Raw genomic sequence first — 23941 nt, 5'->3', positions numbered from 1 at the left:
GAAAAAGTTTTTTTAGGGGAGTGGGGATATAACCTTCCAGTTATGGAATGAAGAAGTCATGGGGATGAAAGGTCCAGTATAGGGAATATTATAGTCACTGGTATTGTAGTAGCATATGGGAACAGATAGGGTGAGCGTAGCATAATGTATTGTTGAATCATTGTATTGTACACCTGAAACTAATGTAACTAATGATGAAATAATAACTAATAATAACTAATAATAATAACTAATAATGAAACTAATGAAACTAATGTAATTGTGTCAACTGTACTTCAGTTAAAAAAAATATTCAGCCTTATTGACATATAATTGACAAAAGATTTAAAGTGTATATTATGATTTGATGCATGTATGCATTTTGAAGGGATTCCTGCCATCAAGTTAATTTAACAACACATCCCTTATCAACTCACTTTCTTTTTTCAGATTTTTTTTAAGGATTTTTTTTTAAAGATTTTTAAATTTTATTTATTTGACAGACAGAGATCACAAGTAGGCAGAGAGGCAGGCAGAGAGAGGGGAAGGGAAGCAGGCTCCCCGCTGAGCAGAGAGCCCGATGTGGGGCTCAATCCCAGGACCGTGGGATCATGACCTGAGCCGAAGGCAGAGGCTTTAACCCACTGAGCCACCCAGGTGCCCCTCAGATTTCATTTTTAAATAATCTCTACACCAAGTGTGGGCCTTGAACTCACAACCCTGAGATCAAGAGTCTTAAGCTACATCTATTGAGCCAGCCAGGCACCCTCTCGTGTGTGTGTGTGTGTGTGTGTGTGTGAACATTTAAGTTCTATTTTCTCAGCGAATTTTATTCCCTATATTAGTCACCAATTATACTTTAGATCCTTAGACCTTATCATCTCAAAGCTGAAAGTTTATACCCTTTTACCAACTTCTCTCTGTTTCCCCTACCTCCAGCCTCTGGTAACTTTTTCTGCTGTGTTTCTAGGAGTTTGACTTTTTTTTTTTACATTTCATATATAAGTGATACCATGTAGTATTTGTCTTTCTCTGTCTGACTTATTCCACTTAGCATAATGCCCTCTGCAGCCATCCATGTTCTCACCAAAGCCAGAATTGCCTTCTTATGGCTGAAGAATAGTCCATTATCCACACACACACACACACACACACACACACTCAGTTGACCTTTGAGGAATCTTGAGCAATTCGAGGGTAGGGGCACCAACCTCCTGCACAGTTAAAAATCCATGTATAAGGGCACGTGGGTGGCTCAGTTGGTTAAGCATCCAACTCCTTTTTTTAGATTTATTTATTTAAGAGATAGGGGAGGGGGAGGGGCAGAGGGAGAGGGAGAGAGAGAATACTCAAGCAGACTCCCCACTGAGCATGGAGCCCGATGAAGGGCTCAATCCCAGGACCCCAAGATCATGACCTGAGCTGAGATCAAAAGACAGACACTTGGGGTGCCTGGGTGGCTCAGTGGGTCAAAGCCTCTGCTTTCGTTTCAGGTCATGATCTTGGGGTCCTGGGATCAAGCCCCACATTGGGCTCTCTGCTCAGCAGGGAGCCTGCTTCCCCCCCGCCCTTGCCTCTCTGCCTACTTGTGATCTCTGTTTATCAAATAAATAAAATCTTAAAAAAAAAAAAAAAAAGACACTTAACTGACTGAGCCACCCAGGCACCCCAGCATCCAACTCGTGATTTTGGCTCAGGTCATCATCTCAAAGATGCTAGTTTGAGCACCTGAGCATTGAGCATGGAGCCTGCTTAAGATTCTCTCTTCTCCCTCTCCCTTTGTGGCTCCCCTCATCCCCCACTCACTTGTGCACTCATTCTCTTTCTAAATTTAAAAAAAAAAAAAAAATCCATGTGTAACTTTTGACTCCCTAGAACCTTAACTACTAATAGCCTACTGTTGACTGAAAGCCTTACCGATAACATTAACAGTTGATTAATGCATACTTTTTATGTCACATGTATTATATAACGTATTCTTACAATAAAGTAAGCTAGAGAAAAGAAAATACTACTAAGAAAATTATAATGGGGGCTCCTGCTGGCTTAGTCTGTAGAACATACTACTTTTGATCTCAGGATTGTGAGGTCAAGCCCCACACTGGGTGTAGAGCTTACTTAAAAAAAACAACAACAACAAACAAACAAAAAACCAGAAAAAAGAAAAAAATCATAAGGAAAAGAAAATTTACGGTATTATAAAAAAAATTACACATAAGTGGATCTGCACAGTTCAATCCCATGATGTGCAAGGGTCAGCTGTATATGTATGTATATATATCTTGATCCATTCATGCCTTTATTCATTTATCTGTTATGGACGTATAGGTTTCCATATTTTGGCTATTATAAATAATGCTGCTGTGAGCATGGGAGTGCAGATAGCACTTTGATAACCCATTTTCGTTTTCTTTGCATATGTACACAGCAGTGGGCTAGTTCTGTTTTTAATTTTTTAGGAACATCTTGTTTTCCATAGTAGTTGCACCAATTTATGTCCTCATTATGTTCTCATTGCCTTTGCTTTTGGTGTCAAATCCAAAAAATCATTTCCCAGACCGGTGTCATGGAGCTTACTTATGTTTTCTTCTAGGAGTTTTATGGTTTCAAGTCTTTCATGTGTTTTAAGTTGATTTTTGTGTGTGGTGTAGGATAAGTGTCTATTTTCATTCTTTTGCACATAGCTCTCCAGTTTTCCCAACACCGTTTAGGAGACCATCCTTTTCCTATTGTATATCTTAGCTCCTTTGTCATAAATTAATTGATCATATATGCGTGGGTTTATTTCTGTGCTCTCTTCTGTTCTGTTGATCTGTGCGTCTGTTTTTATGGCAATACCATACTGTTTTATTACAGTAGCTTTGTAATATAGTTTGAAATCAGGAAGTATGATGCCTCCTGTTTTGTTTTGTTTTGTTTTCCCTAAAAAAAGAGGTTCTTTGGAAGACTTTTATGATTCCACACAGTTTTTTTTTTTTTTTAAAGATTACTTATTTATTTATTTGACAGAGAGAGAGATCATAAGTAGGCAGAGCAGCAGGCAGAGAAAGAGGGAGAAGCAGGCTCCCCACTGAGCAGAGAGCCCGATGCGGGGCTCGATCCCAGGACCCGGGGACCATGACCTGAGCCGAAGGCAGAGGCTTAACCCTCTGAGCCACCCAGGCGCCCCTCCATACAGATTTTATGATTGTTTTTTCTTCTATGAAAAATGCTATTAGGATTTTGATAAGGATTAAACTAAATCTATAGATTGATTTGGGTGGTATGGCCATTTTAACAATAATAATTCTTCTAGTCCATGAGCTTGGAATATCTTTTTATTTATTTGTGTCTTCTGCAGTTTCTTTCATCAGTATCTTAGAGTTTTCATTGTTCCAGTCTTCCACTTCCTTAGTTAAATTTATTCCTAAATATGTTACTATTTTTGGTGCAGTTATAAATGGGATTATTTTCTTGATTTTCTTTCTGATAGTTGTTAGTGTTAGAAACACAATTGATTTTTTATGTCGACTATATATCATGCACCTTTACTGAATTTGTTTATTAGTTTTATCTTATTTTCATTTACTTATTTTTTAAAGATTTTATTTGTTTGAGAGAAAGTGGGGGGAGGGGGGCTAAGGGGGGGGCAAGGGACAAGCAGACCCCCTGCTGAGAGCAGAGCCCGATGCAGAGCTTGATTTCAGGACCATGAGATCATGACCTGAGCCCAAATTGAGAGTCAGACACTTAACCAACTGAGCCACCCAAACACTCCTGTTTATTAGTTTTAACTGTTTTGGGGTGGAGTCTTTAGGATTTTCTGTATATAATATCACCTTATGTTCAAATAGAGACAGTGTTCTTCTTCCTTTGCAATTTGGCTAGAATTTGCAGTACTATGTTGAATAAAAGTGGAGACAGTGAGTATCCTTGTCTTGTTCTTGATCTTAGAGGAAAAGCTTTTAGTTTTTCACCATTATGTTAGCTGTAGGCTTGTCATATATGGCCTTTATTATTTTGAAGTGTACCCAGTTTGTTGAGAGTTGTTATCAAGAATAGATGTTGAGGGGCACCTGGGTGGCTCAGTGGGTTAAAGCCTCTGCCTTCAGCCCAGGTCATGATCCCAGGGTCCTGGGATCGAGCCCCGCGTCGGGCTCTCTGCTCAGCAGGGAGCCTGCTTCCCTTCCTCTCTCTCTGCCTGCCTCTTTGCCTACTTGTGATCTCTGTCTGTCAAATAAATAAATAAAAATCTTTAAAAAAAAAAAAAAGAATAGATGTTGAATTGCGTCAAGTATTTTTTCTGCATCTGTTGAAATGATCATATGATTTTTATCTTTCACTTTATTAGTGTATATCATACTGATTAATTTGCAGATATTGAACCATCCTTGCAGCCCTGGTAACTACCACTTGGTCATCATGTGTGATCCTTTTTTAATGTACTGTTGAATTCTATTCGCTAATATTTTGTTGGGGATTTTTACATGTATATTTTTCAGGGATATTGGCTTGTAATTTTCTTATAGTGTTATTGTCTGGCTTTGGGGTCAGGGTAATGCTAGCTTTGTAAAATGAACTTATAAGTGTTCCCTCGTATTTTGTGGAAAAGTTTGAGGAAGATTTGTATCAATTCTTCACATATATAGTAGAAACCATCCTTTACGCCATCTGATCCTGGAATTTCCTTAGTTGGGAGGTCTTTGAGTACTGATTCAGTCTCCTTACTAGTAGTTGTTCTGTTCACATTTTCTGTCTTCATGAGTCAGTCATGATAGTATGTATGTTTCTAGGAATTTATCCATTTCTTCTAGGTTGTTCACTTTGTCGGCATATAATTTTTCATAGTTTTTTTCTTAAACGTTTTACTTATCTATTTTTAAGATTTTATTTTATTTTAATTTTTTAAAAAGATTTTATTTATTTGACAGATAGAGATCACAAGCAGGCAGAGAGGCAGGCAGAGAGAGAGAGGAAGAAGCAGGCTCCCTGCTGAGCAGAGAGCCCGATGTAGGGTTCGATCCCAGGACCCTGGGATCATGACCCGCACCGAAGGCAGAGGCTTTAACCCACTGAGCCACTCAGGCACCCCTAAGATTTAATTTTTAAGTAATCTCTGCACCCAGTGTGGTACTCAAACTCACAACCCTGAGATAAAGAATCACATGTTCTACAGACTGAGTCAGCCGCGTGCCCCTATAATTGTTCATAGTTTTATGATCCTTTGTATTTGTGTGATATTAGTTGTAATGTGTCCTCTTTTTAAAATAATTTTATTATTTGGGTCCTTCTCTTTTTTTCCTTGTTAAGTCAAGGCAGAGGTTTGTCTGTTTTATCTTTTTAACAAAACAGCTCTTTAGTCTTTAATCTTTTCTCTTGTCTTTTTGTCTCTACTTTCACTTTCATCTTTGTTATTTCCTTTTCTCTACTAATTTTGGGCTTAGTTCTTTTTCTACTCCCTTGTGGTGTAAAGTTAGATTGAAATTTTTCTTAATATAGGCATTTATTGCTATGAATTTCCTCCATAAAACCTTTTGCTTCATCCCTTAAGTTTTGGTATGTTGTATTTCCATTTTCACGTATCTTTTTTTCATTTTCACTTGTCATAAGAGTTTTTTAATTTCTCTTTGATTTCATCTTTGACTCATTGGTTGTTTAGTAGTGTGTTGCTTGATCTTCACATATTTGTGAATTCCCAGTTGTTTTCTTGTAACTGATTTTTAATCTTGTTTTAAGTAGGAGTTAATTGTTTTGTTAGGGTTTGAAGGAAAAAAGAATTCAGGTTACTTTCTTTTTTCTGCTTTAGGTACATACCTCCTGATAAGAGAGAAGAAAATGACCAGTCAACCCACAAGTGGATGGTATATGTCCGAGGGTCTCGTAGAGAACCCAGCATTAATCATTTCGTCAAGAAAGTTTGGTTCTTTCTTCATCCCAGCTATAAGCCAAATGACCTTGTGGAGGTTAGGTAAGCACAGTTGAGTTATTTAATTTAAAAAGTACAGCTTTACTGAAGTGGAAGAAGAGTGATTTAACTTGAGAACATTCCCTTTAATTATTATATTATTAATAATTTACTTAGCTTTGGCTTTTAGTCACAATAGAGTTTTTTTAAATTAATTTTTTAATCTTTTTATAAACATATAATGTATTTTTATCCCCAGGGGTACAGGTCTGTGAATTGCCAGGTTTACACATTTCACAGTACTCACCATAGCACATACCCTCCTCAATGTCCATAACCCCACCACCCTCTTCCTACCCCCCTCCCCCCGCATCACAGTAGAGTTTTAACTGTGGATCCCTCTTGCAGATTATTGTCTCCCTGAAAAGGCAGTATCTCCTGTCAGAATTATATTAATGGAGTTTTCTCCCCATGGAAAGAACTGAATTTATATAGATACAGATAAATATAAAAGTGTTCCTATTTTTTATAAATATCAGAATATAGTAGAATTAAACATAGGATTCTGACATTACAGAAATATTCAATTTTGGAAGTTCCCCATGATCTCATCCTCTCAGAAGTAACCCCAGTGATATTTTTCCTACATATATTTACCTAGTATAGTTGCTGTTTGTTGTTGTTGGTATTATTATTTCACAAAGATGTAATTATTATATATATATGCTATTCCGAAATTTGTTTCATTTAGGTGTATTCTTTTTTTTTTTTTTTAATTATTTATTTTAAAGAGAGAGTGGGAGCGTGTGTGACTGGGGTGGGGGGCAAAGGGAGAGGGAGAGAGAGAATCCCTAAGCAGACTCCCCACTGAGCATGGAACTCAAAGCAGTGTTTAACTCCAAGACCCTGAGACCATAACCTGAGCCAAAATCAAGAGTCAGATGCTTAACCAACTGAGCCACTCAGGTACCCCTATTTTATTTATTTATTTGAGAGAAAGAAAGATCATGTGTGTGTGATAGTGGGGGAAGGGGCAGAAGGAGAGCATCTCAAGCAGACCCCACACCGAACTTGGAGCTCAATGCAGGGCTCAGTCTCATGACCAATGAGGTCATGACCTTTGCCATCCAGGCACCCCTTATGTGTATTCTTTATATCTTTATTTTTTTTTAATTTTTTTTTTTTAAAGATTTTATTTATTTATTTGTCAGAGAGAGAGAGGGAGAGAGAGCAAGCACAGGCAGACAGAATGGCAGGCAGAGGCAGAGGGAGAAGCAGGCTCCCCGATGAGCAAGGAGCCCGATGCGGGACTCGATCCCAGGACGCTGGGATCATGACCCGAGCCGAAGGCAGCTGCTCAACCAACTGAGCCACCCAGGCGTCCCTCTTTATATCTTTATATGAGGTTACATATCACATACACATTCATTGTGTGATTGTATTGTAGAAGTGGTTTTGGTTTATTATCAGTGAAATTTCCTATATCCTCAGCTCTCTTCAGAATGTTCCCTCTACTCCTGACTCAAATAAAACATGGCTATCTTCTGAGAACACTGCTTCTGAGAACAGCTTTCAAGGGCAGTTGTTTTTTCCTCTAATACCATGTGCCATTGGGTTGGGGGTGGAGGGTGGTGGGTGGGTGTGTCTTCCTTGCACATATTTGTGGCTTCTAGACCTTCTGTTTCCTTTTTCTGTCTAAAAACCTTCAGCTCTTTTGGAGGATTGTATGATCCTTCTTGTTGCAGATATCTACTAATTTCCCAGTTACTTCCCTCTTTCAAAAACAGTTTTAGCACCTATTGTCCTAATGTTTCCTCTTGATGTCATTCTTAAGGACTTTGACGTGGATGTAGACAACTCACTGAGAACTCTAATTTCTCAGTTCACTGATTTCCTCACTTTTATAATGAGGTTATTATGGTAATGATACACCGTGAAATCTAAGCTAAGGAGAGAAGGAAATTATATAAAGAGAAGAGAGAGGTAATGAAAATTGGTGTGGGTAATAAGTGGAATTCCCAGTGGGTCAGAGGATAGTTGGATTAGGGATGGAGCTGGAAAGATGGGAATTGATAGATGGTCAGAAAGTGACATACTAGGAAATAGGATTTTTTTATCTTCTTGTGGATGACAGTTGTCCCAATATCAATTTATCGGTTGATCCATCTTTTTCTTGTATTCAGTGTACACTAAAGTTCCATATAAGTATGGATCAAATGCTAGGCTCTCTTAATATTTGTTTATGTACCAGTATTATACTATTTAAATTGTTTGCTTTATAGCATTTTCTCTTTGGTAGGGTTATTCCCTTGATGATTATTTTAAGAATCTTTTCTTGGCCATTCCTGAGCATACGTGTTGTTCCAGATTACTTTAGAATCCAAGTGTCAAGTTATGGATTAAAATTACATTGAATTAATGATTTTCACATATTTTATGAAATTGAATCTTTCTATCTCCTGTCTACCCTAGGGAATGAATCAGTATAGTGGTTTTCAATGCAAATCAGATTTTTTTTCCTTTTAGTGTTCATAAAACTTACTTCAATGTCTTGACATATTTCACTGGGTGGAACCTCAGAAAATTGTTTGATACGTTGTTTTATTCTAATAGTAGAGTTTAATTGATAAAAGGGCAATTTCATTTTTAGGCTCTCAAACATGAGTGTTGAAAAAACCACGTCTTTAGCCCAGTATTCTGTGGTTTTTTGTTCTTGGTCATTGATACATTTCACCTGATGTGAAGAATCCAGAAATAAAGAAGTCTGTTTGGGGCTGGCAGTCCTATTTCTGTGTGAAATACGTGTATCTTTTTGAAGTTTAACATTTCCGTAAGTGATGTCTATTGGTAAGTCTTAGATTCCTTTTTTGCTTCCAAAAATAGAGTTAGGGGGAAATTTCCTGTTAAAAGCATTGTTCCTGGGGCGCCTGGGTTGCTCAGTGGGTTAAAGCCTCTGCCTTCGGCTCAGGTCATGATCTCTCTGCTGAGCAGGGAGCCTCTTTCCTCCTCTCTCTCTCTCTCTCTGCCTGCCTCTCTGCTTGCTTGTGATTTCTCTCTCTGTGTGTCAAATAAATAAAATCTTTAAAAAAAAAAAAAAAAGGCATTGTTCCTTTTTCCTGGCCTTTATGCTGTTTGTCTGTCTTCTCTGGCAGCAGTCTTTCCTGTTCATTCACTAGAGTTTAACCAAAGTACAGAAACTGAGGAACACAGCTGATTTGCCATATCCATTTTAAGAGAAATCCAACATACAAATAGTATAATTGATGCATATTGCAGAATGAATTTAGGCTCTCTACTTCACTGGAATTTAATGACCAGAAATGTCATCAGTAGAGCTGTAATTCTTCTTTTAAAGTTCACCATGCCTCTAGGCTCCGCTGTGTCCATTTCAAACTGCTGTCTCAGGTAGACCTTCTCATTTGACCCCAAGCCTGTTCTTTAATTTCTGTCTGAAACTATCCCAGCATCATGGTTACTTCTCTTACTAACTCAGCCAGTGTTGAGCTGGTTTCTCCTGTCCAGGGTGCTCTGGTTTGCTTTGCTTTCTTTTCTCTCTGGTTGATAACATAGCTATTGCTTTTTCTTCCTTCCAGGCCACTCTCACACTCAGAGATTTTTCCTGTGTTGAGCCCTTCTGGTAGCTTCCTGCTCTGTTCTTGGTAATTTAGATCTGTTAGATTTCTCTCAGGTTGTGTTCTTGGACTTTGTCTTTACTGAATTCATGTCTCTTCTTAGTTTTGCAAAAACACATCCCACTGAATGTTCCTTTCTCCCTGCCATCTTGGCATCTTCTCTCATTTTAGTGATTCCAAGCCACTGATTCATAATGAATATTTTCATTTTAAAGCATTCTCTCCCCCCTTTAACTTAAACCATATTATTTTTGAGTACATGACGTTCTCTCAGTTAAATTTAAAATGTTTTTATTATGGAAAATTCCAAACATACTCCGAAGTAGAGTATCTTGAACCCTCCTATACCAAACATCATTAACAATTTGCTTGTCTTTTTTTCATCAACTTTCCTTTTTCTTCCCTTCACAAATTGTGTTTTGACTGAAAATTCTCCAGTCCAGTTAGCATTCACACACATTCCTCCTCTATCCACTAAAATCGTCATCACTGTGTGGGAAGATCATATGGTGAACATATGTTTTTTTAAGTCCTGTTAGCAGATAGTTCCAAATAAATTGTCACTTTCAGATTGAGCATTTGTGATTTATTCTGTTTTTGCCAGAGTGAGGGAATAAATATGGGTGTCTGGGGTAGGGAACATAAACCTCACAGCCTGTGTCTGTCAAGTAGTCAAGGATTCTGGCTTCTAATATGTAACAGCCATCAAATCACCTTAGTTCCCTGCCTGTGAAAATGAGGACATTGGATTATATACTACATGTCTCTTAGCCCTAAGTGTTCAGTAACTGAAAGCTTAATGTAGGTTTGAGTTGAATTTTTCTTTTCAGCATTTCAGTAAAATTCAGCATTTATTGATTGAGCTTCAAATGAGAAAATGTAAATTATTGTCAGAGGCTGTGAATCTCTAACTTACCCAGTATGAGAAAACATTTCCTCTCTAGAGCGTGACTATGGCTTAATGTGTTAATGTATGCTTTTCCCTAGAGAGCCTCCTTTTCACCTGACCAGAAGAGGCTGGGGTGAGTTTCCTGTCAGAGTTCAAGTTCATTTTAAGGACAGCCAGAACAAGCGGATAGATATCATACATAATCTGAAGGTAACAACGTGTTGCTCCCCTGAAATGAAGTAACTCTTTTTACCTGGTTACTTAAAGCCGTTGGTTAGGACTCCTGAGAGAAGTGGCCAAGGACAGTGGAAGCAGGATTAATGTTTTTGATTGTGTTATGCAGGCTACTGCAACACCCCTTTGTTCTCTGAAGGTTGGCGGAAGGGTTGCATTATAGCAGAATGTATATTCTTTAAAAAAATGAACTGGCCAGATTATCAGAAGACTTGAATCTCTGATCAGAGCTCACTGTTACTGTGTTACCTGGGACTAAGTGACTGAACTCTTAAAAACAAAATGTGTTTACTTTTCTGTAAAATGGTGCAAATTATATACCTCATCTGTTTATCTTATAAGGATATGGGTATGTTTATCTTGTAAGGATAAAGACAGAAGTGAACATGTTTTAGGAAATTGAAAGTACTGTACAAAGTTGTCATTCTTTTGATTTGTATTTTAAGAAATTTTTCATTGACATAGCCTCGTGGTTTATTATGCAGGCATTATAATTTATATTTTATGAAGTGTTTTCTATACATAGGGAAAAAGTACCAATCATAGTAAATGAAAAGTGCAGAGTACCAAACTTCATATAGTATGAAATTAACTGTGATTTATTGGAGTAATCGAAGTAATGACATTGTGGGCAATTTCTCCTGCCCTTATTGTCTGTTGCTTTTTTTTTTTTCTTCTAATTTTGTATAATAAACATGTTCAACTTTTATAATTGAAAGACCATTTTTAAAATGTTTTCCTAGTCCCTTTCTATATAGCCTCTTGTAGCTTTTCTCTGTATAAGCTATATTTCTAATATTAAACTTATCCCCAAAACACCCTTATTTTGTGGTTTACCACATTGTTCCCATTAGTAGCTCACAAAATTGAACTAAATGAATCTCAGTACATCTGCAGAATTCCCATTTTGTTCCCTTTGTTGTGCCAATACAACCTTTTCAACCTTAAGGCTGAAATTTGCCCTCCATTGGTGATAGATAGCACTGTTTAACTTTGTGTTGAAGTCATTTTTTTAGAGATTACTCTAAGATTAGATTGCTTTATGACCTCAGAAAAAAACTGGAACAAAATAAAGAATATGCAGCCACTTTGTTCAGAGGGGCAGGATATGGTCCCACTTAATTAGAGGAAGGTCTAAAATAGTTTGCTTTCCTTTTATCTTATTTTAAGCACTGCACGTACCATCTTCTATCATACTACACCCAGCCCTAATTTCTAAAATAAAAGGAATTTTTTACATAGCTCTCATACTGGTATATTGTCTGTATCACTTAGAGTTGCTGGTGGAAGATTGAGACATAATTTTTTTATGTTTTTAAACATTTTTGAACATTTTAAACATTTTTAAAGTTTTATTTATTTAAGCAACTTCTTCACCCAATGTGGGGCTTGAACTCATGATCCTGAGATCAAGAACCACATGCTCTACTAACTGAGCTCTCCAGGTGCCCCTGTTAAATACTGTTTTAAAAATGACATTATTTAAATTTTCTTATCAGCTTTTCTGGAAAACTTAATTTTACTGTTTGTTATATATTGATTGGCCTTGAGGTCTTAAATGCCTATGTTATACTTATGTGATTTTTGTTTGTACTGGAATACTCTTTGGCCTGTTATTTCTGTGTTAATTCTCAGAGCCATCTTGGATTCTTGCCTCTTTGTTCTAAATATTTGTTCAGTTGCTGATTATTATTCTTTCTTCATCATCTTTCTTATTCTTTGCCCTTCCCTCTCTTGCCTAGGCCATTTTTCTACTATCTCCTAATTAGCTTCTTTCATTCTAATCTGTCTCCTTTACCCTCAGTGCTTTCTGTACACCACCATCCAGTTAGTATTCCTGAAATAGGAGAACCATTATGCTCTTCCTCTCTGAGAAACCTTCACTGAATTCCCTTTACTCAAGTTCAGACTTCCTGCCTACTGTTCCGGGCTTTTCACATTTTGACTCAATATACTTCCCCTAGATTATCTTACACTAATCTCCTGCATGGATATACTACTCCAGCTAGGTCAGTTATTCATGCCCCAGAAGTGCCTCGGGCCTTCTTCTCTTGTGTCTTTTTTTTTTTTTTTTTTTTTTAATGCTCTTGCCCTCTCTAGAATGCCTGTTTGAATTCTTTCCATTCTTCAAGTTCAAGTTCCTATGTACTTTCCCTGACTATTTAAACCCATAGTGACCTCTCAGTATACTGAAATGCTGAAATACTTACTCTATATTTGATATTTTGTAATTACATTAAATACTAAATACTCAAGTGTTGGAAGTATGTACTATTTAAAGTTTCCAGAATGTATGAAATTCCCACATCCTGCATTCCTGATTAGCCGTCACCCCAGAGCACAGTAATTCCCCAGACAAATCATTTATCTGTTTGGTAAATAAACTTTTGGAAGGTTCTTTCATAAATTTAAAACTGTGCATTTTTTTTTTTTTTTTTTTTTTTTTTAAACCTTGATCTTATTTGTGTTCATTGATTTCTGGAGTAGCACAGGACAGGACTTTGTTTTGTTTTATAAGAACCCTAAAAATGTTTGGCAGCCTTCATGTCTCTCCTTTTTTTTTTTTTTTTTTTTAAGATTTTATTTATTTATTTGACAGACAGAGATCACAAGTAGGCAGAGAGGCAGGCAGAGAGAGAGGAAGGGAAGCAGGCTCCCTGCTGAGCAGAGAGCCCGATGCGGGACTCGATCCCAGGACCCTGAGATCATGACCTGAGCCGAAGGCAGCGGCTTAACCCACTGAGCCACCCAGGCGCCCTTCATGTCTCTCCTTAAATCATCTCCAGGCAGACCTGTTCTTGTAAAATTCCTTGTGTGTTGTGCTTTCTAGTTTCTCTTGCCATTTTGATAACAGTGCTATTTTATCAATGTCTCAAAGTGCGGTCCCAAGAATGAAACATAAGCCAGTGCGCATTATGGAGAGACTATTATTTCCATGCTCTGAAAAATACGAAAATGGATGTAGCCTAAAATTAATAGGCATACTGTTGGCTAAGATTTAAGTATTAAAACTAGATCTCTTCCATGGAACTAGGATGAATCCACCCTCCATTGTCTTTCTGTTTTGAAACTAGATCACATAACTGAGTTGTCATGTCTGTGTAGGCTGCTAAAGAACGCAGCTAGACTTGAAATCTACTTTTTGCGAGTCTTAGAGTTTTCTGTTCGCTGATTAGTAAGTCATCTTTCCTTTTTATCCAACTTAATAGTTTTCCTCTGTTGATCTTACTGTGTGATGTTTATTTTTTTTAAAAAGATTTATTTATTTTTGAGAGAGAGGGAGGGGGAGGGAGTATGAGCTGGTAGGGAAAGGGGAGAGGGAGAGAGAATCTCAACAGACGTCCTGCTGAGCAGGGAGCCAGACTCAGGCTTGATCTGAAGACCCTGAGATGGTGACCTGAGCTGAAACCAAGAGCTGAAACCATTGCTTAACCAGCTGAGCCACCTAGGTGCACCTGTGCAACGTTTATACTGATAAGGTCCACAGATCCTTTTTTTTTTTTTTAAGAATGCTTTATTGCTTCAAGCAAAGCAACAATGCTGTCAAATAACAAATTGTTCATGTTAGACAAAAACTTTTTCTGATTTTCATTGAAATATAGTTGACGGATAGTGTTATATTAGCTACAGGTATACAACATAGTGATTTAACAATTCTATACATTACTCAGTGCTCAGCTCTATAAGTGTACTCACCATACAAAGTTACTACAATGTTATCAACTGTATTCCCTACGCTGTACTTTTCATCCCTGTGACTTACTAATTATATAACTGGAAGTTTGTACCTCTTGATCCCCTTCACTTATTTTGCCTAACACCCTACCCCTGTTGTCTTTGGCAACTACCAGTTCTATGTGTTTATAGAACTGTTTCTGGGTGTTGTTTGTTTATTCATTTTTTTTTAGATTCTACAAAAGATAATTTGTCTCTTTCTAACTGAATTCCCTTAGCACAATAGCCTCTAGTTCTTGCAGATGGCAAGATTTCATTCTTTTTTTGGCTGAGTAATATTCTATATTTGTGTATAGATCTTTTTTATAAGTGCTGGAATATAAATAAAATATAGCAATAAGAACTTAGCCTCTTTGTAAGTGTAAATTTTGTTTATATTATTAACATTCCTTTCTTTCCTCTAAAATAAATCACTCATGATGCTAATATATTGGAAGTGATTATTAGCATTGCCTATATTGCTTAAATTTTCATCTATTTTTTTTCAAAAGAGTTTCGAAAATATACTTTAAATATATAATTTTGTCATCTATATGTGTATTTTTATAGCCAATCTCTTTACTTATTTATTTTTAAAAGATTTTATTTATTTGAGAAAGAGAGAACAAGAGCAGGGAGAGGGAGAAACAGGCTCCCCACTGGGCAGGGAGCCCAATGTGGGACTCAATTCCAAGACCCTGAAATCATGACTGGAGCCAAAGACAGAGGCTCAACTGACTGAGCCACTGTCCCTTTTTTTAGAAATGATTTTTAAACATTTTTTACTTACTGGTTTTTGTTTTGTTATTTTGTTTTGTGAGGGAGAGAGAGAATCTTAAGCAGGCTACATGCCTAGCTCAGAGCCCAACTTGGGGCTTGATCTCACAATGCTGAGATTATGACCTGAGCCAAAATCCAGAGTCAGGAGTTTAACCAACTGAACCACCCAGGTACCCCTAAAAAAACGATTTTGTTTTTTAAGTAATTTCTCCACCCAACATGGGGCTCACACCTATAAACCCAAGATCAAAAGTCACGTTCTAGTGACTGAGCCAGCCAGGCACCCCCATAGCCTGTTTTTAAATATATTTTTTACATCATCTTTGTAAACATCCAAGTGGCTTGTAATACTTTACAAATGATGGTTCAAAATTTACTTTAGGGGTGCCTATGTGGCCCAGTTGGTTAAGTGTCTTGCCTTCAGCACAGATCACGTAGGTCATGATCTCAGGGTCCTGGGATCGAGCCCCACATCAGGCTCTCTGCTCAGTGGGAAGTCTGCCTCTCAGAACCCTCTTTGCTCTCCCTTTCTCTCTATCTCTCTCTCGAATAAATAAATAAAATCTTTTAAAAAAATGATTTACTTAAACATTTCTCTATTACTGGAGGGTCCCATTTTCAGTTTATGGTTATAGATAATGCTGTAGTAAATACTTTTTGTGTAAAACTTCCTCCATTTTTAGATTGTCCTTGGAATGTTTTTAGAAGTATATAGTTTATATTAAAAGTACAATACCTGTATGTTTGAAATTGTTTTTATTAATTTTACTCATTCTACCCCAATTAAGAGGGTTTTTATTGAACTGATGATAATTTATATTATGGAAAAGTAGATTCTATGTTATGAAGACTTGTGATGAAAGGGGTTTTAGATAAGATTATATCCTAAGATTTATAAGTAAGCTCAGTGAAACTTTACACTCTTCTTTTGTCTTTTCAATAGCTGGATAGAACTTACACTGGCTTGCAGACTCTTGGAGCAGAGACGGTAGGTTTTTTCCTACAGTACTATTTGAGAATAAGGTAAAATGGAAATTGATCTTCATTTGTAATTAGGAAAAAAAGTGAGTGCTTAATTTCTTAAAAAGTTTATCTTCCCCTATTTAACTTTAAAAAATGACAAAATGCACACAGAATTTACCCTTTTAACAATTTTTAATTGTACAGTAAGAGTAAGTATTAAATATAATCACATTTTTGTGCAGCTATTGCTGTCATCCCCCACACTATTCTTCATCTTGGAAAATTAAAATGAAACCTATTTACAGTAACTTCCAATCCCCTCTCCCTTCAGCCCCTGGAAGCCTCCCTTCTACTTTCTGTCCTATGGCTTTTTGACTACTCTAAGTACCATATAACTGGAATTATACAGTATTTTTTTTTCTTATGATTGGTTTATTTTACTTAACATAATGTTCTTAAGGTTCATCCTTAAGATGTACCTTGTAGGGGCGCCTGGGTGGCTCAGTGGGTTGGAGCCTCTGCCTTCGGCTCAGGTCATGGTCCTAGTGTCCTGGGATCGAGCCCCACATCGGGCTCTGTGCTCTGCAGGGAGCCTGCTTCCACCTCTCTCTATCTGTCTGCTTCTCTGCCTACTTGTGATCTCTGTCTGTCAAATAAATAAATAAAATCTTAAAAAAAAAAAAAAAAGATGTACCTTGTAGCATGCATCAGAACTTCCTAAAAAAAAGGCTGAATAATAGTCCATTGTGTGTATGTGGCATATTTTGCTTATTTATCTGTTAATGAGGACTTGAGTTGCTTACATCTTTTGGCTATTGTGAATAATCCTGCAAGAACATGGATGTATAGGTATCTGTTTGAGTCTGTGTTTTCAGTTCTTTGGGGTATATACACAAGAAAGTGGAATTGCTGGATCATAATAGTACCTCTTTTTTTTTTTTTTTTTTCTTTTAAGTAGAAAAAAAGTTCAAGCTTGGGGCTTGAACCTACAACCCCAAGATCAAGAGTTACACGCTCTACCACCTAAGCCAGCCAGGTGCCCCATGGTAGCTCTAATTTTAATTTCTGAGGGACTGCCACACTATTTCCACAGCAGTTGCACCATTTTACATTCCTACAAACAGTGCACAAGAGTTCCAGTTCTCCACATCTTTGTCAACTCTTATTGTTTTCTTTTTTTTTTTGATAGTAGCCAGACTGATGAGGATAAGGTGGTATTTCGTTGTGGTTTTGGTTTGCATTTCTCTAATAATTATTGATGTTGAGTATCTTTCATGTGTTTATTGGGTGTTTGTGAATCTTCTTGGGAGAAATGTCTGGTCAGACAGATCCTTTGCCCATTGTGAATCATGTGTTTGGGTTTTTGTTGTTGAGTTTTAGGAGTTCTCTTTACATTCTTGATATCATCTCTTTTCAGATCATTTGTGGATTGCCTTTTCACTCTGCTGATTATGTCCTTTGATACACACAAGTTTTTAATTTTTATGTAGTCCACTTATCAATTTTTCCTCTGGCTGCCTATGCTTTTAGTGTCATATCCAAGAAATCATTGCCAAATTCACTGTCATGAAGCTTTGCCCTATATTTCCTTCTAAGAGTTTTATTGTTTTTAGGTCTTATGTTTGGGTCTTTGATCCATTTTGAGTTAATTTTTATAAATGGTGTGAGGGTAAAGATCCACCTTCTTTCTAATGCATGTGGATACCCAGTTTTCCAGCACCATTTGTTGAAAAGACTGCCTTTCCCTGGGGTCTTGGCAACCTTGTCAAAAATAATTTGACCATATACATGAGGGGGGATTTTATTCCAGTGGTCTGTATGTCTTCTTGATGCCAGTACCACACTGTTTCGATTACTATAGTTTTGTAATCATCAGTTTTGAAGTCGGGAAATGGGACCTCCAACTTTGTTTTCCTTCCCCATACTCCTCCCACCTTTTTTCTTTTGTATTCATGATAAATCAGCAGTAGCCATTGTAGTGAGAATTAGCTGGTTAAACCTTATTCTGTTTAGAGAAGTGTGCTATGTTGTATCAAAAGACATTTACTGAGCATATACCATATACTAGACACTGGTCCTGGTATTGGGGATACAGAGATAAATAAGATAGTTACTGCTTTTAAGGAGTTATCTTCTTGGTTGTGTTGAAAATGGGGAGAAGGTATATAGTAAACAAAAGCAAATGAGATAATTTCACTTAAAATACATGCTATAAAGAAGAGAGTAGCTGGGGGACAAGGGGGTTGCTTTAGCTAGGTTGGTTAGAGAAGACATCTCTGAGAAGGTGACATTGATTGAGACCTAATGATGAGAAAGAGACAGTTATGCAAAGATTGGGAGGGGGTAGAATATAGTGTTCGAAGGCATAGAAACAGCAAATGGAAAGGCCCTGATTACATGATTGGTTTCGCTGAGTTATCTATCTGTTAAACCAAACTAGATTACATTCTGGGATAAATCCTTTAGTTCTTTTTTTTTTTTTTTAATTTTTTATTTATTTATTTGAGAGAGAGAGAGAGACCACAAGTAGGCAGGGAGGCAGGCAGAGAGAGAGGGGGAAGCAGGCTCCCCGCTGAGCAGAGAGCCCGATACGGGGCTCGATCCCAGGACCCCGAGATCACAACCCGAGCCGAAGGCAGAGGCCCAACCCACTGAGCCACCCAGGCGCCCCTAAATCCTTTAGTTCTTAGATTGAAATTGCCTTTGCAGTTTGATTAGAAATCATTTGTCACATCTCTTAGAGTATCACATTCTTGGACAGGTTTGGGGGTTTCTGTGACATTGTTGATGGATTCATGAACCCCATTGTTGCCTGATTGTATAGGTAGTGGATGTTGAGCTCCACCGACACTCTCTTGGAGAAGACTCCATTTATCCTCAGTCCTCCGAGTCGGACATCTCTGATGCCCCACCATCTTTGCCTTTGACCATTCCAGCCCCAGTGAAAGCTTCCTCACCGATAAAGCAGTCACATGAGCCAGTACCTGATACATGTGTGGAGAAAGGTAATATATTTTTCCTTGTATAGAAATGAATTTTTCCTTGTACAGAGGAGTCGCTCTCTGGGGCATTCCTTTCTCTCATTTGCATAATTTGATTTTGAACTACTGCCTGTAGAGCTGTAAGAGTGTATGGAAAATAAATTTTCCATAAGTAGGCATGCTGCCTCTACTATAAGTCCAATTATGAAAATAGACAAATCTTTATTCTTATCAGAAAAAATTTTTTCATGAAGTTCTACTGGTATTTTATAGAATATTAAACTCACAAAAAGGCATTAAATGTTTATTTTTTTGATGATTGTAACAGTTTCTTCGGATATGTTACAGGAAGACTTTTTGGTTTTGGTACGTAGTTGGGTGAACAAGAAATTGAATGTAAAGTATCTAATCTTATTTAAAATACAGAATAACAGCTGACACCGCAGAAATACAAAGGACTATAAGACTACTATGAAAAATTATATACCAACAAATTGGGCAACCTAGACAAAATGGATAAATTCCTAAAAACATATACCCTTTCAAAACTGAATCAGGAAGAAATAGAAATTTGAACAGACCAATTACCAGCAATGAAATTGAATCAGTACACAAAACTCCTGGGGCGCTTGGGTGGCTCAATTGGTTGAGCACCCGACTCTTGGTTTCAGCTTAAGTTGTGATTTCAGGATTGTTGGATCAAGCCCCACATAGGGCACTGTGCTCGGCAGAGAGTCTGCTTGAGTTTCTCTCTCCCTCTCCCCCCACCCCCTGCTTGCATGCATGCATACTCGCAATCTCTCTCTCTCTCTTTTTCTCTCTCTAGAATAAATAAATAAAGCCCAAAACAAGAAAACCTCCCAACAAACAAAAGCCCAGGACCAGATGGCTTCACAGGTGGAATTCTACCAAACATTTAAAGGAGAGTTAGTACCTCTTCTCAGGTTATTCTAAAAAAAATAGAAGAGGAACAAAAGCTTCCTAATTCATTCTGTGAGGCCAGTGTTACCCTGATATTAAAACCAGATAAAGATACTACCCAAAAAAAAGAGAACTATTGGCAATATCTCTGATGAACGTAGATGCAGAAATTCAACAAAATAGTAGCTAACTGAATCCAACAATAAATTTAAAAAAATCATTCACCATGATCAAATGGGATTTATTTCTGGGATGCAAGGATGGTTCAGTATTCAAAAATCAATCTGCGTGATAGGTCACATCAATAACAGAATGTATAAAAGCCATATGATCATTTCAATAGATACAGAAAAAGCATTTGACAAAGTACACCATTCCTGATAAAAACCTTCAACAAAGTAGGTTTAAAGGAATGTACTTTGACATGATAAAGGCTATAATATATGAAAAACTCACAGCTAACATCATAGTCAGTTCCCCCAAGGTCAAGAACAAGACAAGGATATCCACTCTTACCACTTTATCAACGTTGTACTGGAAGGCCCAACCTTAACAATTAGACAAGAAAAAGAAATGAAAAGCATCCAGATTGGTAAGGAAGAAGTAAAACTGTCACGATACTATATATAGAAAATTCTGAAGACTCCACCAAAAAACCTAGTAGTATTGATAAATGAATTTAGTAAGGTCACAGGATACAGAATCAATGTATAGAAATCTGTTGCATTTCTATACACTAATAATGAAGCAGCAGAAAGAGAAATTAAATAATTGAATTTACAGTTGCACCAAAAAGAATAAAATACTTAGGAATAAACTTAATCAAGGAAGTGAAAGACTTATACTCTGAAAACTATGAAACACTTGTGAAAGAAATTGAAGGTGAGACAAACAAATGGAAAGATACTCCATACTCATGGGTTGGAAGAACAAATATTGTTAACGTGTCCAGGCTGCTCGAAGCAATCTATAGATTTAATGCAGTCCATACCAAAATAACAACAGCATTTTTCACAGACTAGAACAAATGATCTTAAAATTTGTATGGAATTACAGAAGACCTTAAGGGGCACCAGGTGGTGCAGTCGTTTTAGCATCCAGTTCTTGGTTTCAGGTCAGGTCATAGTCTCAGAGTTGTGGGATCAAACCCTGCATTGGGCACCATGCTCAGCAGTCTCCTTGGGATTCTTTCTTCCTCTCTTTCTGTCCCTCCTATTCTCCCTCTCTCTAAAATAAATAAGATAAATCTTTTTTTTTTTTAAGATGACTTTATCTATCTATCTATCTACCTATCTGTTTATTTTAGAGAGAGCATGTATGAATGCTAGTTGGGGGAGAAAGGCAGAGGGAAAGAGAGAATCTCAAGCAGACTTGAGTGCTCTTGCTGAGCACAGAGCCCGATGTGGAGTTCAATCCCATAATGCTGAGATCATGACATGAGCCAAAATCAAGAGTCAGACACTTAACCGACTGAGCCATCCAGGCATCCATAAATAAGATAAACCTTAAAAAAAAAAAAAAAAAATCCTAAATAACCAGTCTTAAAAAAGAATAAAACTGAAAGTATCACAATCCCAGATTTCAAGATATACTACAAAGCTGGAGTAATTGAAACAGTATGGTACTGGCACAAAAAAGACACATAGATCAATGGAACAGAATAGAAAACCTGAAAAGAAACCCATGCTTATATGGTCAATTAATCTTTGACAGGGGAGGCAAGAATATATAATGGGAAAAAGACCATCTGTTCAACAAATGGTGTTGTGGAAACAGAACAGCAACATGCAAAAGTATGAAACTGGGCCACTTTCTTAACACCATACACAAAAATAAACTCATGAGTTAAGGATCTAAATATGAAATCTGAACCATAAAAATCCTAGAAGAGATTCCAGGCAATAATTTCTGTGACATCGGCAGTAGCAACACTTCTCTAGATATGTCTCCCAAGGCAAGGAAAATAAAAACAAAAATAAACTCTTGGGATTACATCAAAATAAAAAGCTTCTGCACAGCAAAATAAATGAAACTAAGAGACAGCCTACTGAATAGGGGAAAATATTTGCAAATGACATGTCCAAAATACACAAAGAACTTCTACAACTCAACACCAAAAAAACAAGTAATCCAGTTAAAAAATAAGCGGAAGGGGCGCCTGGGTGTCTCAGTGGGTTAAAGCCTCTGCCTTCGGCTCAGGTCATGATCCTGGGGTCCTGGGATCGAGCCCCAAATCGGGCTCTCTGCTCATTGGGGAGCCTGCTTCCCGCCTCTCTCTGCCTGCCTCTCTGCCTACTTGTGATCTCTGTCTGTCAAATAAAGAAAATCTTAAAAAAATGTATATATAGGCAGAAGACATGAACATACATTTCTCCAAAGAGGACACACAGATGGCAACAGACACATGAAAAGTTATTCAGCATCACCCATCATCAGGGAAATGCAAATCAAAACCACAATGAGAGATCATCTCACACCTGTCAGTATGGCTAGAATCAGAAACACAAGAAAGAGCAAGTGCTGGTGAGGATGTGGAGAAAAGGGAACCCTCGTGGACTGTGGGTGGGAATGCAAAGTGGTGCAGCCACTGTGGAACACAGATGCCTCAAAAAATGAAAAACATAAGTATTATATATATGATACAGTAATTCTACTACTGGGTATTTACCCAAGGAATACAAAAAACATGAATTCGAAAAGATACACTCACCCCTATGTTTATTGCAGCATTATTTACAACAGCCAGATTATGGAAGCAGTGCAAGTGACAGATGAATGGATAGAAAAGAGGTGGTACCTTTGTAAACTGGAATATTACTCAGACTTAAAAAGAATGAATCTTGCCATTTGCAGTGGCATGGATTGATCTAGAGAGTATAATTCTAAGTGAAATAAATCAGAAAGACAAATACCATATGATTTTACTCATATGTAGAGTTTACAAAACAAACTAACAAAAAAAAGAGACCAAAAAAAAAAAAAGAAAAAGAAAAAAAAAACACCAGACTCTTAACTATAGAGAATAAACTGATGGTTAGCAAAGCAGAGGTGGGTGAGGGAGTGGGTGAAATAGGTGAAGGAGATTATGGATACACTTGTGATGAGCATTGAATAATGTATACAGTTGCTGAATCACTATATTATATACCTGAACTTACATAATACTGTATGTTAACTGTATTGGAATTAAGAATGCAATATAAGGGGTGCTTGGGTGGCTCAGTCCGTTAACCATCCCACTTTTGATCTCAGCTCAGGTCTTGATCTCAGGGTCCTGGGATTGAACTCTTTGTTAGGCTCCTCGCTCAGTTCAGCCTACTTTGAAAAAAAAAAAAAAAAAAAAAGGAAAGAAAGAAAAACAGCAAAACCAAAAAACCAGTATAAGATTCATTGTCAGGGTGCCTGGGGGTCTCAGTCAGTTAAGCATCCTGCTCTTGAGTTCCATTCCAGTCATGATCTTAAGAGTCCTAGGATTGAGCCCTGCATCAGTAGGGAGTCTGCGTAAGCTTCTCTCTCTCCCTCTCCTGCCCCTCCCCCCTCAAAATTAATTTAAAAATTAATTTAATTTTAAAATAATTTAAGAAGGTTAATCAAAGGTATTTTGACTATGGCATTTTTTCATTTAGTAAATATTTAAGTGTATGATTTAATAATTTCTCTGACCTATACGTGTAAGATATAAAACTGGTTCTAAATGGTGTCAGTTTAATCTCCAAACCTGCATTTTTATTTATATTTGTTTATTTATTTTAAGAGAGAGAGAGGAGGGACAGGCAGAGGGGAAGAGAGAGAGAATCTTAGGCAGGCTCCACATTCAGTGTAGATAGAGCCCAATGTGGGGCTCAGTCTCACAACTCTGAGGTCATGACCTGAGCCGGTCAGCAATCGGACACTTAACTGATTGAGTCAGCAGGTGCCCCCTAAGCCTACATTTTAATGTGATGTTAATATTTTAGTCCTTTTA

General features: G+C 37.3%; 1 protein-coding gene across 2 annotated transcripts in view; it reads left to right on the top strand.

The window, feature by feature from the left end:
- LOC111146896 (YEATS domain containing 2) overlaps nt 1-23941 on the top strand; it is a 120706-nt gene that overhangs the window by 47731 nt on the left and 49034 nt on the right. The window contains exons 6-10 of one of the 2 annotated variants that reach the window (XM_022502637.1): nt 5765-5926; nt 10483-10594; nt 16056-16100; nt 18900-19080; nt 23852-23854. In XM_022502637.1, the coding sequence (XP_022358345.1) occupies nt 5765-5926; nt 10483-10594; nt 16056-16100; nt 18900-19080; nt 23852-23854 (503 nt within the window). The remainder of the gene's footprint in view (nt 1-5764; nt 5927-10482; nt 10595-16055; nt 16101-18899; nt 19081-23851; nt 23855-23941) is intronic. The other variant, XM_022502629.1, reaches the window with a different exon arrangement.

This window comes from Enhydra lutris, unplaced genomic scaffold (assembly GCF_002288905.1).
Source record: "Enhydra lutris kenyoni isolate GAN:26980312 unplaced genomic scaffold, ASM228890v2 scaffoldscaffold2, whole genome shotgun sequence".
In the NCBI taxonomy this organism is placed as follows: domain Eukaryota; kingdom Metazoa; phylum Chordata; class Mammalia; order Carnivora; family Mustelidae; genus Enhydra; species Enhydra lutris.
Note: the sequence above shows the minus strand (reverse complement) of the source record. Positions and strands in the feature narration are given on the sequence as shown.